This window comes from Pelophylax lessonae (assembly GCF_965119305.1).
Source record: "Pelophylax lessonae genome assembly, chromosome: 2".
In the NCBI taxonomy this organism is placed as follows: domain Eukaryota; kingdom Metazoa; phylum Chordata; class Amphibia; order Anura; family Ranidae; genus Pelophylax; species Pelophylax lessonae.
The window spans coordinates 212379336-212393820 of NC_138769.1; the positions used below are offsets into that span (position 1 = coordinate 212379336).

The window sequence follows — 14485 nt, forward strand, 5'->3', positions numbered from 1 at the left end:
CTAAAAATTCCCTGCTCAGGTACAATGAATAAATTACTGACATCAGTAATTTATTCACTCTACATGAGCAATAGATTATGGGGCGCTGGTGACGTCAGAGCCCTATAAAAGAGCTGTCAAACTCAGATAAAAGTTAGTTAGGAAGAGAGAGTCTTAGGTTAATCAGCTGGCTTGGTGGCGTAGCTGGTAGCATAACGGGCTAGCAATTGAGAGGCTGGGGGTTAGAATACCCTGGCCAGCGGGTGATCAATATTAATTATGGGTTTTAATTAAAACCTATTAACTGTCCCCACCCCTTCTGACGTGACATCAGTAATTTATTCACTGTACCTGAGCAGTGGATTATGGGGCGCTGGTGAAGTCAGAGCCCCATAAAAGAGCTGTCAAACTCAGATAGAAGTTAGTTAAGCAGAGAGAGTTCTAGGGAAAACAGCTGGCTCAGTGGTGTAGGTGCTAGAATAACAGGCTTGCAAATGAGAGGCTGTGGGTTTGCTTCCCTGGCCAGCGGATGATTAATATTAATTATGGATATTAAATAAAACCTATTAAATAATTATGAATGTGGGGACTCAAAGTTCCCACGAAGAAGCCCATTTGTTCGCCATTCGGCGAACGGGCAAACAGGCAGTGTTCGAGTCGAACTTATGGTTCGACTCGAACACGAAGCTCACGGAGCTCTCTTAAACCTCTGGCTTTGAATTGTATTGTAACTGCACTGTCTCCCTATTCCTTTTCAAGTGCTGCGTAAACTATAATAATATACTGTATATGGTAAATAATAATAAAGTGTGCATAGGCGTGGTAGTTGGCAGTTTTAAAAATGAAGGTTCAGGTTAAGGATTCATTTAAAGGGGTTAGGCTAAAGAGAAGGTATGGTGGTTATATATGAATGGCCTAACACTTAAATCAGGGGTTTAAATCAGACAAAGCAGCCCAAATGGCAGATAGCTTGCTTCTGCTGTGTGTTTTGAATATGTGATGATGTGCATGATGACAATTGTTACATTTTAACATCTTACCTTAACATAATGAATGAGACGCTGAACTTCATTTACTTTATAGGTTTCTACTCCAAATTCTTTGGCAATTCGTAGGATTCTGTTCTGAGTTGGCCCAACATAGGCACCGCCAAGATCCACATATTTCGTTTTGCTATTCTAATATAAAATATAGAAAGTATTTAGCTTTAATGAAACATATTCCTGTACAACATGCAAAAACATGCTGTTATACCCCCCTATGATACACATGTAACCTTTTGAGTGGAGCTGAGCAATTTAACTGTGCTAGATTTCAAAAATCTGCAGTGGCATTGGGTTCAGCTTATCAGTCCTTTGTCACAAGCAAGGGAAGTTGCAGTTTGCAACAGATTTTTCTCCAGAGCTTAATAAATGAGGTGACATTTCACTTTGCAAAGAATACCCAAACACTTGAAAGAAAAAGAAAAAAAAAACATGATTATATGACGGAAGTCCGCAGAGCTTCATTTAGCTCCTTGCATAATCTCCTTGCAATAAGAACAGTCTGCTTGCCTTTAGTAAATCAACCACAGTGTTAGTCAGGTCTAGCTCACAGATTGTCCCATGTGTAGTACAATACTGTGCAGAATCCAACATTCAACCAGTGGCGGCTGGTGAATAAATATTGGGGGGGGGGGGGCGGCAGCAAACCGAAAACACCCCCCGGGACGGATGGCTGGGTGGCTGGCCTGCAATCTGCTCTACACCCCCTCCCTCCTTCCTCCCCCCTCCCGTGACGGATAGCTGGATGGCTGGCTGCCCAGTTGGACAGCCAGCATCCTTACCTGCTCCTTCCCCGAGCGCCTCTGTGTGTCTCCTCGGCCCGAAGTCCCCTCCCTCTTCCTGGCCAATGGCCAGTAAAATCATGTCTCTTTTTAGCCAATCAGGAAAGGGGTCTTATGACCCACTTCCTGATTGGCTGGGAGGAGAGTCAGCATGATAATAGTGAATATTCATTCGCTATTGTCATACAACTGGGTGGGCTCGGGCGCAGTGCTCTGCGCCCTGAGCCCACCCTTTTCTGAAGCCTATTAGAGCCTCTGGCTCTAATCACGTGCTTCATGGAAAAAAATCCCCTGGAATCCATGCGTCCAGTGCCCCTCATGTAGATTAGGGGGCTGGATGCATGGATAGGGGGGGCGGCACCCTTGCGCCCTCAGTGGATGAGCCACCCCTGCATTTAACAATTTTCTTAGTGACTGCTGATTGCTTTGTATTTGTATGTGTGTGTGTGTTCTGATTCCCCCCTATTAGATACTTTCAGCGGTTATTCTTTTTATATGAACAACTCTACTCCTCCATTACAGAAAAGTACATCGATGTCTTCTACAGCTGATCAGGTGAGTAGACAGTGGACAGTTGAGGAGACTTAAGGCAGAAAAATCAGCAGTCCCTGATGGTGTTAGCCCTAGAGTGCTTAGGGCTTGTGCAGACAAGCTTGGGGGTGTTTTTCAATGGGTCTTTAACCTCAGCCCTAGTCTACGAAAGGTCCCTGTGTTGTGTAAGACATTCTGCCTTGTCTCTGTGCTGAAGATCCCATGTCCTTGTGGCTCTAAAGATTAAAGACCAGTGGCTTTGACCTCCCACATTATGAAGACCTTGGAGGGATTTGTTTTACATCAGGCCTTGGAGATATATGTTTTACACCAGTTACGGCCCATGGGTAATAAATATTTAGACCCTTTGGTGTTTGCCTACTACCGGAGACTGGAAGTTAAGGATGCTATCATCTTCATGCTAAATTGCATGTATGCACACCATGTTTTTTTACTTCTCCAGTACTTTTAATATTATCAGGTCAGATCTCTTGGGTGAAAAACTGGCAGCGATACTGGTTGATGTTTCCCTTGTGTTGTGGATTGTAGACTACCAGACAGGAAGACTACAGTATGTACGTTTGAAAGAATGTCATAGGGTGATCAGCTATTTTGGGGATCCACAGGGGACAGTTCTCTCGCCCTTTCTTTTACTGTTTATACCACTGATTTTAGTTACCAGACAGAGTCTTGCCATCTTCATAAGTTTTCCGATGACTCTGTGGTAGTGGGATGTATCAGGGATGGGAAAGAGAGTATAGGACTGTGGTGGAGAACTTTGTCACATGGTGTGAGGACAATCATCTGTATATAAATGTGACAAATACAAAAGAGGTGGTTGTGTATTTAAAAAGGAGAAAGGCACCAGTGACCCCTGTTCCCAACCAAGGAGTGGATATAGTAGAGAGTTACAAGTATCTGGGGGTGCACATAGATAATAAGCTGGACTGGAGCAAGAAGACTGAGGTGCTGTATAGGTAGGGCCAAAGCAGCCTCTTTTTTTCTGAGGAGACTGAGGTATTTTAACATATTCCAGATGATTCTGAAGATGTTTTATGAGTCTATGGTGGCCAGCACTCTCCTGTATGCAGTGGCATGCTGGGAATGCAGGCTTAGGATGGCTGACACCAACAGAGACCAGTGATGTTGTTGAATTGGAGTTGGAGTCTTTAACAACAGTGTTGGAGAGGAGAATGTTGTCCAAGGTATGTTCAATCTTGGATAACTCCTCCCACATGCTCCACGATACACTGGTCAGTCTGCGGAGTACCATCAGTAACAGATTGTTACAACCATGATGCACCACAGAGCGACACAGGAAATCATTTTTGCCTGTAGCCATCAAATTATATAATTCTTCTCTTTGAGTGCTGAAGTGAAGATTTAGTCTGGTATATGATCAAGATTTTTATGTCGTTTCTATAGCATGTTGGTATTATGTTAATTATTATTTGGGGTAATGTGATGTAGCACCCTCCTAGGTAGGTGCTAGGAAAACCATAAGGGAGGCCCTGTCTGCTTATCAGGGGGGCCTATTTGTTCAGTCAGGCTGTCATGTGTTTCCAGGGTGTCTGTTGTGTTGGGGAGTCTCCCCACTGTGTCCAATTGGGGGTTGCTATTGGATAGTGGAGGAAACCTAACCAATAGCACACCAGGGCTTGTATCTATCCCAGAGGGCAGAATTTGCTGCAAAGCACCCTGGGAGAGGGTATAACGCAGCGTCTTTGGCGGGAAGCAGAGTCCCAGGAGGAGGGTGATGGCTGTCTCTCCTCCTGTCAGTGGTAGAGAAGGTGTCCTTGGCGGTCGGCCTGAAGGACAGAAGGTTGAGCTGAGCTGCAGAGAGGGATCCAGTGTGCTGTGGACCGAGTGGAGCTGCTGGGCAGAGGTTTCAAGGAAAGCAGTGTCGTGAGTACTGTAAACTGCCCAGGGATCTGCTTAGGAGAGGGGACCACTCCAAAATGTCAGAGGGATCCAGGAGCCAGCTAACCAGTAGAGAAGGCTTAGAAAAGGGGGTGCCAGAGTCTAAGCCCTGAAGATAAGTGTGTGAAAGAGGGTGCCGGTGCGGGCCCTGAAGCGTACAAGTGTTCAGCAGTGCAGCAGTGATAAAGTAGCTACCTCAGCAAGGAGTGCCTAAGGAAGCTAAAAAAGGACTTTGAGTCACAAGGAGTTGATCAGAAGTCAGTTCGGTGTCAACAGGCAACAGGCCAGCATTAACCAGCTTTAACCGGCGCTGACTGGCGTAAAGCCAGCATCAAGTCAGCGCCAACAGGCATTTTTCCAGTTGTCCCCTGTAAATTGTGCATAGTTGAGCCAAAGGAGTATCCCACTCATACCTTCTCCTATCCAAGTTCTCAATAAATATAAAAACCCAAAGATACTGGACTGGTTATTGTTTCAGTGCTCACACTTGGAGAAACATGCACAAAGGTACTTTTGTTGCACCCGTTGACCCAGGGAGACCCATATCTGGCAAAACGGCTGGGAATTCTGCTACAGTTAGATAACATGTAATGTAGTTTGATTTTCTGTTTTCAGTCTGTTTTATTTTTTCTATGTTGTATTTTATTAGTATGGATGTTTTATTAGAGTATAGTTTTAATTTGTTTTTTTTTATACAAATTACGGTTATTGGTAATTTTATTGTGCCATTGTGCTTTGTACTGTTCAATATTGTAATTTTGTGTTGTCTTTGTTGAATGTAGCTGTATCGCAATCATTTCCCTTTGGGGTTATTGAAGTATTCTGAATCTGAATTTGAAATGTTTTCTATGTTGTTGGTATTGATGACGGTACAGATGCTAAAAGTGTTAAATGTGTATATTATCCCAAAATGTCTAATAACTTACTCAGTGTTGACACAATTATGCTAAGTGATACTGAATGGCAACTCCAAGACTCTGTTTTCTTGGTGTAATTTTAACATTAACATCACATAGCATTTTTATTATAATTTCTGTATATGCCAAATGTCCCCATTTATATCAGTGAAGTTGGTTTTTTGAAGTTTGTTCATCACCATTTCTAAAAAGGTCACAGACTGTCTTGTGAATAAGCAAAGGTAATCAGTCTTACATATTGTACAGATAACTCACCTTCACAGTAAATGTTCTTCCTCCAACTCGGTCCCGAGCCTCAAGAACCACCACGCTCAAACCTGATTCTACTAGCAATTTCGCTGCTGAAAGCCCTGAAAAATATATAATTTAGCCATTACTATCATATGTTGTTGATAAAATATACATATAACTGTTTTGCATAGGTAAATTTGTATATACCTGAAAAATAACATTTGAGGGCTCTAGCAAAGTAAGTTTTAGCATTTTCACTCTGCTAATAGAACAGCTTATATAAAGTCAAAAAATGTGCTGCACTGCAAATAAATCACCCAAATAAATGGGGAAGTGTTAATATAATAATAGCGTTTAAATGGTGAAATAACATATGTGAATAGATTCTGAGACCGTAAGAGATGTTCGCTCGCTCTTAGCCTGGTTTTTTACATTATATGCCTTGATGTTCTGCGAAAACGTGAGTGCACTACCTGCTTTTATTTGAATAAGCCTTCTCAAATGGAGTTACGCTATGTCCCTGTATATATTTCTTTCTTCTAACATCGTGATGTGGATATCGTGTATGAGCCCATAAGGAGACACCCTGTGGCCCATTGTGGTATTACACATAAGTTCCACTGTCTGGATATACGAGGTAGATATCGTGTCTGGGTCTGTAAGGAGACATCCGGTGGCTAACCTCGGTATTACATTTAAGCTTAATTGGTCGACTCATTAGGTTGAGAGACCAATTTGCTCTGGTAAGCAGCCATTTGTTTTATATCTGGTGATCTGCATGTCGGTGTCTCCACTATCCTCATAAAGTGTCATACGGATTCAACCTCTGGGACCTTTTTGTCGATCTTCTTGAACACCATCTTTGTGCTTTATTGCTATGGACTTCATTGGGATTTAAAACACTCTTTTCACATTTATTTCGTGCACGTTTTGTTCTTGCTTTATAAGATTTTTTCATCATATGCACATATGTTATTTCACCATTTAAACGCTATTATTATATTAACACTTCCCCATTTATTTGGGTGATGTATTTGCAGCGCAGCACATTTTTTGACTTTATATCACGTTGGGTTTTCTATGTTTCCTTTGTGCAGCAGCTCACCTTTGTAATTTGGTTCACTAGTCATTTTTCGATTAGCGCAGAAAATCCCACCATTTCACAATAGAACAGCTTATGTCAAACCATGAATGGTTTTATTCACCTGTATCCACTTGGATAAAAGATCCAAAGGGTCCTTTCACACGGGCATTCTGTCCTGTGGACAGCGGGGATCGATCCGCCAATCCCCTCTGAGATCCTCAATGGGAGATCGGATGAAAACGGACTGCCCGTCCATTTTTATCCAATCCAATCCTCCAGACGGATGGAAAATAGGGTTTCCATCCGTCCGGATTTTGCGGACTGGATCGGATCGGATAGCAGTGGGTGTCAGCAGACATGTCAACGTTGACATCCGCAGCTGCATAGAGGTGCATGGAGCATCTGATCAGGTCCGCCCAAAAAACTGTCAGGTGGACCTGATCGTAAACCCCATGTGAAAGGGGCCAAATGCGAACATACAAATGCATATACTGTATGACTGAAGCATTGTTAAAATTTTGAGACACAGATGTTTCTGTCAGCGCATGGATAACAACTTACATTTACCTGTAGTCACAGGCTGGGAAGTAACATGCGTCAGCTATGACCCATTATTATTTTTTTTTAATTGTCTGCTTTCCTAAAATGAGATCTTTTCTGTATACTCAGCAGGTTTTTGCAGTGCTACACACTGATCCTGTTTGCAGGTGTCTCCTTTGTCAAGCCAGCTGCAAAAGATACACCTATGCATGTACTCACTTGAAGCTGTGTGCATCCATTGACATGTACAGCACCTAGCAAACTATGTCTTTACTCTTTCCTTCCAGAGGGACAGCTTCAGGAGCCAATCACATGCCTACCCTAACTTTCCTTCTGCAACCAGTAAGTTTGCTTATCGTGAAGAACCCAGCTAATATGGGACACCAGGCAAGTGTTTGGGTATGTGGGGGGCAGGGTAGCACAGGTACTGGGGAATTTTTTACATTAATGCTGTGAAGGCATTAAAGTAATACATGTTTAGCCTTCAGTACATAGTGGCACCTGCAGTGCCATCAGTTTTATACTGTAATTGCCCAGGATTAGAAAATACAAAAAGTGTAAAAAGTTTTTTTTCCTACATTTTTGTACATTTGTCAGCAAAAACAAACAAAAACCCACCACCCCACCACCTCACCACCACCATACCTCCCAACTTTTTGAGATGGGAATGAGGGACAACTTTTAGCAAAAGTATGTAAGCATAGGACATGCCCTCTTCAAGGAAAATTATACAAAAAAAAAAAAAAAAAAAAAAAAAGATTACTTAAACCTACAGGTGCTTTTTTTTTTAAACCACTTCTAATCCGTTATATTGGCTTTTGACATTTACAAAGGCAGCAATTTAAAAATCAGATGAAAGGTTTAGCACTGGGAAACTCTATTTTAAAGATAAATAGTGCATTTAATATACATCTATATAGATCACACCAAAATGAGCGACAAATCAGGGACAGTCCTTCGAAATAGGGACAGTTGGGCGCTATGACCACCAACACCAGAAAAATTAATATATACATATATATTTATATATATATATATATATATATATTTATATATATATATATATATATATATATATATATATATATATATATATATATATATATATATACCACCACCATCCCCATTACAAAACAGTTTACCAAATATTAGCCCTATATATCCTACAAAATATATAAAATCTAAATAGGTATGAAAATTTGTAATATTAATTTATCAAGTTAACCAATGCATGCTGACACTGCTAAGCTTGGCCTGAACATGTAGGCCTCGATGAACGGATTAAAGCAAGTAGAGTGTATAAGTATATTTTGTACAGTATGCCTGGTCAGGAATGCTGAAGTCATGTGTCAATCAGCAAGACTTACCAGCTACAATTCTAAAATTGCAGACCTGGAACATACAGATGCTACAAGAAGCAATAATATCACCTTCATGACCCCCTAATGTACATTTACATTACAGGTTTGAAGCAGTTTCCGACTTATTTAATTTACCAGGGCTATGGCTGCAGCTGTCAGCCATAACCTCGGTATTAAAATTTTCAGCCGGTGATTCTCTTTTTACTAAAAGTGTTCCGGGGAGGTCTAGATCACTTTAAGAAGCAGTGGGAGGGGGTTGCCCCCCGCCTGACGCTTGCTGGTGTTTTTCGGGCTTATCCTTCTCAACTGCGAATCTGGGAAATGATCCGGCCGTTCGCGCAGCTGGTCATAGAGGCGAAGAGAGACCAGATCGTCTCTTATCACCTCTATGATCTAGGAAGCGGGGAGTGACGTCATGAAGTCACTTCTTGTTTAGGGCAGATGTAAACAATTTTTTCTTTTTTTTTTAGAAAGCACCAGAACAATGTTTTGTTTTTTCCTTTTTTTTATCTGATGCTTTCAAGGGTAGAGGAGAGATATGGTCTCCATAAAGAGGACCCGCCCTGCTTCATTGTTATCAGTAACATTATAGGGATGTTTGTATTTCTTGTGATAACAATAAAAGTGATAATAAAATTTTTTTAAGGGACATGTAAAAATAAAATGTATTAAATAAAATAAATAATAATAAAAAAAAAAAAAGTAAAACGTCCCACCCCCCATGCTCACGCGCAGAAGCAAATGTTTACGTAGGTCATGCATGCATATGTAAACAGTGTTCATGCCACACGGGTGAGGTATCATTGCGAATGTTTTAGCAAGAGCACTAATTCTAGCTTTGCAGGGATAAGAAACAGAGAGATCGTTCTCTCTGAACAGAGCCGTGTGTTGTTTTTTCAACACAGGGCTCTGGGCTGTGTTTGGACACAGCTAATCATTGGCCGGGATCTGCTGACAGACAGACTCCCACTATGCACAATCACAGTGGGTGTCAGCTGAGTGGTGTGCATGCTTGCACCCTAAACCCGGAGGCAGACAGCGACTTAAGGGTATGTCACTTTGCCTGCCCGGGCCCCCCATCCGCAGTACATTGTGGGCGGGCAATCCACAAGTGGTTAATGTATGTGTTTAGTGTCACTTCAGTTTTAACAAAAAAACATACAGTATTGTGCTATGAAGGTTTCTCTCTTCTTCCTTTTTTGGATGTTTTCGATTACTTGAGATAAATTGCGCAGGTGTGGTGATGTGAAATTTTTTCCTGAGGATCTATAGGAGGTTTCTACTATGCGCTGGTTTTAAAATAAAAAGGGCTGGTCAGTGATTTCAAGTAAAGGGGAGGGGGCTGAAATGCAGACTGAATATAAAACCCGGAATTCATCCTCTTTATGCACAAGGCCCTTTTGTATATGAAGCACTTTATTGAAATAGAGCACTTAAAAAAACCTTTTGGGTGTTTGCTTTGAAAAAATGAATTTATGAGACTGATGCACAAATATGCGTTTATTAACAAAGCACCAATGACTTTATTTTAAGAGAACATGTCACTTTAATATTTTATTGCATTGTATCTATTTATGTTTTGAAGTTATACAATATTTTGGCTTGCTTTATACAAGAAATTGTTACTGTGGGGTGGATTTACTAAAACTGGAGAGTGCAAAATCTGGTGCAGCTCTGCATAGAAACCAATCATCTTCTAGGTTTTTTTGTCAAAGCCGTATTGAACAAGCTGAAGTTAGAAGCTAATGGCTACCATGGACAAATGCACCAGATTTTGCACTTTCAAGTTTTAGTAAATCAGCCCCTGCATGTCTTAATATACACGCATAACTGTCTTCTTTGCTTGCATGCTCTAGTCCCATCATGCCTCTGCCTCTGGGTGTCATGCTTGTGGCCTTCAGAGTCTTGCTATGTCTCATGGGACTTGTAGTTTTGCAACACCTGGAGAGCCACAGTTTGCATATCCTTGCTCTAGATCCTCAATCTCAATAAAGTCTATCTCTCTAGAAAAAAAAAAAAAAGGGTTGCTTGTCCTGAGTTACTTGATGGTGATATATTTGCAATTACTAATCAATTATATACTGTATAATATTATATGCATTTTACCAAAACCACATATCAACGGTATGGTATAATTAAAGTAGATATGTCTCAGAAGCCTTTGATGTAGATACTGTAAGTCCCAGAGTAGGCCACAAGTTAATTGCAGAGAAGTGTCTTCATTTGCCATGAATCTGATGAGGATCCCTACTCAAAAACGACAAAACTGCCTGCTAGTTGAAGAATAGCCACTTCCATAGGAAGCTTCATTAGATTTAAGGGCAAAAATAAAAAAAATCACAGTTGTTTTATCTATTTAATTATATATATTTTAGAGGCACCAAATGCCTTTATTAATTCCATTGAAATCTCAGCTATAGGTAAAAAATATTGTGGCTGTAGTGACAAACTCTTCCTGCAAAATGTCCTTACAGTGCTGCACAAAGCAGCAATTACATAAATAATGATTTTCATCATGCTTGAGATAGTAGTCAACACTTATTCTTCCGTGTTGCAAAATGTAGAAATTGGAAAAAGGGAAAAAATAGCACTAAACCCACCCATAGGGTTATTTCACTGGTACTGCTGTTAATGTAAATGAGGGGTCTCCAAACTTTTCAAACAAAGGGCCAGTTTATTGTCCTTCAGAACTTAGGAGGGCCGGCTTGTGGCAAGCAAGGGCAGAAAATGTCCCGGGCCCGGCATCAGGGAGAATAAATCAGGCCTCAGTTGGTGGTCAGTGGGAGGAGGAGTAGTGCCCCTATTCCCCTATTTAGGAATAGTATCCCATCATTGGTATCGGTGGAAGAAATAGTTCCCCATTGTTGGTTTCAGTGGGAGGAATATTTCCTCAAATCAGTGGGAGGAATATTGCCCCTTGGGCCACAGTTTGTAGACTCCTGATAAAAATGATCTGGATCCCAAAGCAGGCAGCTTCTACACCCCAGAGAATCCCTATGGTTTCCTTTGCTTTTAGTGTAATGTAACAAACATTAAAACTGAAGTTTTAGTAAATCAACCCCTTTGTGTCTGAGCACAGTATAATCAGAGCAAAGTGCTGCTTCTATTTGTAATATAGTCTAAGATAAATGTCTTGAATGCTTAGAGTCAGATCCTGCACGCCCCTCATATAGACCCTGGCTGGTCTTTAACTAACATGCAGAAAAAAGAAGCAGATAGGAGCATGGGGTCCAATTAGAAGGTTTTATACTTTTATTAAATAAAACATGCAGACTTACATCACAGCAGTCAGTTGTCAGCAAAATATTAAGGCACCACGCTGTACAATCTCATCAATGCCGGCTGAAGCTTAAAGGATAAACACATGCTGTAAGCAGTGTTCCCCGCTGCCCAAGAGAGCCACTAACCAGACTGTCTGTGGGTGGGGCGGGGGCAGTAACATGTTTTGAGGTTTGGCAAAGAGGTATTTACTCAAAACATGTTACACCATGGACAATTTTCACAGCGGCTCTCTTGAGCGACATGGAATGCTGCTTTCGGTATTTGTTTATCCTCTAAGCTCCAGTCGTCATTGATGAGATTGTATCGCATGCTCTCTTATAATGAAGAGAGATAACACCGCTCAGGCTAGTCAAAGTTCATGATTCAAGGTGGGTGCTGAACCTCGGCTCGCCACCAGGAGAAGCATGAAAGAAGAAAAATGGTCGCACACCACCACGGAATCCCATGAAGAAAAGTTCCTTTATTCACATAAGTGGTACAAGGTACAGCAGGGTAGGACTGTCCTACCCTGCTTTACCTTGTACCACTTATGTGAATAAAGGAACTTTTCTTCATTGGATTCTGTGGTGGTGTGCGACCAATTTTTTCTAGCGTGTTCTCTGCCTGGACTGCGGTCCCTAGATGTTGACAAATGGCTGCTGCCTGTGATGTAAGTCTTCCTTTTTTATTGAATAAAGATATAAAACTTTTTAATATAGATCGCACACTCCTGTTTGCTTCTGTTTTCTGCATCCCTTCAGATGTGATTTCCCTTAGGAGTATCTCACCCAAAATATTTAATCAAAATCTGACTACCTTACTGCACTGTTCTGCCTGTCAGATTTTTTTTTCCCTATCTGTGTCCCATTGCAGAGATTTCGCTTTACTTCCTGCCCCATAGCAAGGAAGGAAGTGAGAGAAAATATCAGCAAATAATAGAGATCCTTAGGGCACCCAAGGCCACCAGAACTGGTGTCCTCATTGGAAGCTTTTCACACTATTACTTTTCTGGGGACAACCCAAAATTTGGGATTTTCTTTTACTTTCAATGATAATAGTAAACATGACAAATAGAGAGGATAAATCTCCCTAACGGGGGCACAGACAACAATAACAACTGACAGGTGTTCTAATCTGTCTCCACTCTATCCAAAACTAAAAAAAAAAAGTTTTGCCTTTAGTTACACTTTAAGTTGATTGCTTGCAATATCAGATTTGACCACAAAATAGAGCCAGTGGTAGATTTGCACTTTTGCAGAAACTAGAAAACATCACCTTTAATAAATCCTACCATCATTCTTCAGCCCTGGTTCACATTAGTGTGATGACAGACATCACATTTGATTCGGAGCACACTGCTCTGAAAATCACTTGCAATGTCTGTACAGATTGTATGGCTGAATTTGCATCGAATTCAGACACAACACACACAGGACCCTTCCTTTTTTGGGTCCGCAGCAGAATTGGATTGCATGGTGGTTCACCCCTATGCGATCTGACTCATGTCCAAACTGACAGTTCGCGTTGTGATATGTGAACTGATCCGGGGGTGTCGTTAACTCTGTATTGACACCCCCAGCGATTCACATATGGCAGTGTGAACTGCCTGCGATTTGAATGCGATGCGGGAACCCGCAGTGGTTTCACAGGGTTCCTGCATCGCATATATGTGAACCGGCACTCAGTCCAAGAAAAGGAAGCAGATGCATCATGGGAGCTCAGATTCCATCTTAGAGACTGAAAGGAACCAGCTATTAGAGCACACATTGGACTAAAACTTGCATCCGCTTGCGTGTCCTAAATGCAGCATTGTTGGTGAGAATTACAGCCTTTTACAGCCTAATTTACTCATTGTATTTCTCTATACAACATTTTCCCTTTTATATGTATCCATATTTGTTTTTTCTCAATAATTTCACCCACCCTGTTTTGTGACTAAACTTCAAAATGACACTCAGTTTGGCTTATTGCAGAATATAGGGCTTAGCTGCATATTGGGCTAAACACAGGGAATCGTGTAGTGGGGACAGGGCGGCTGTTAGAAATTTTGAGGCCCCGTACCAAAAAAAAAAAAATATTAAAATTATATTTTCACGATAAAATACAATAAAATCATTATTAGCAGACACAAACGTAAAATGACCTACATTATTCTTGATAAATATTACAGAGAAAACAGTATTGAGTTTAGAAATAAATCTCTGTATGTGGATGAGGTCCTAGGGCTCATTCACATGGGTGCTGTGGCCTGCACAGTATGAATCAGCAGTTTGTGGTTGGAGCTGTGTTTGAGAGGCATATGGATGTAGGTGTACGACCTCGAATACAGACAGTGTGTATTCATGCCCACTTACCCACACCTGCACAAATTAGGACCTGTGGTTATGTTTGTACAGCCACTGCATCCTCATAGAGTAACAGGCCACTCCAGCTGCAGGTACAAACCACTCATTTACATGGCCAGAGTTCCCATGTGAATGAGTCCTTAGGCCTGTAGTTCACATATGACACAGGGGTAATCTGAGCTGCAGCCTGCATGAAAAGGTTGGGTCAGAAAGTGAAGGGGAATTGCACAACTGGAAACGATCCCTTGGTGTGGCTCTCCCTGCAGCCACCGGAAGGGAGAGGAGGGGAACTGGAAACGTGAGGAGGGGCGGGGCATACAGTGGTGATAGGAGGGATGGGGAGTGATGGTAATCAGGCAGTGGGCGGTGCTGGGTGCAGATACTTGCACCCAGTGGGAGGGAGAGAGGGGGGGAGGCTGTGCTGCAGGGAGATCGGACTTCAGGATTGGAGCAGGGGGGTAAGTGGAGCCAGGTGCTGAAACGAGTTCTGG

At 41.6% G+C, this 14485-nt stretch overlaps 1 protein-coding gene across 1 annotated transcript in view; it reads right to left on the bottom strand.

The window, feature by feature from the left end:
• The window catches only part of LOC309547667 (amine oxidase [flavin-containing]-like), a 171931-nt gene that overhangs the window by 88143 nt on the left and 69303 nt on the right, over positions 1–14485 (bottom strand). The window contains exons 2-3 of the mRNA XM_082247562.1: positions 5428–5522; positions 1020–1157 (exon numbers count right to left, since the gene is read on the bottom strand). Coding sequence (XP_082103688.1) covers positions 1020–1157; positions 5428–5522 — 233 coding nt within the window. The remainder of the gene's footprint in view (positions 1–1019; positions 1158–5427; positions 5523–14485) is intronic.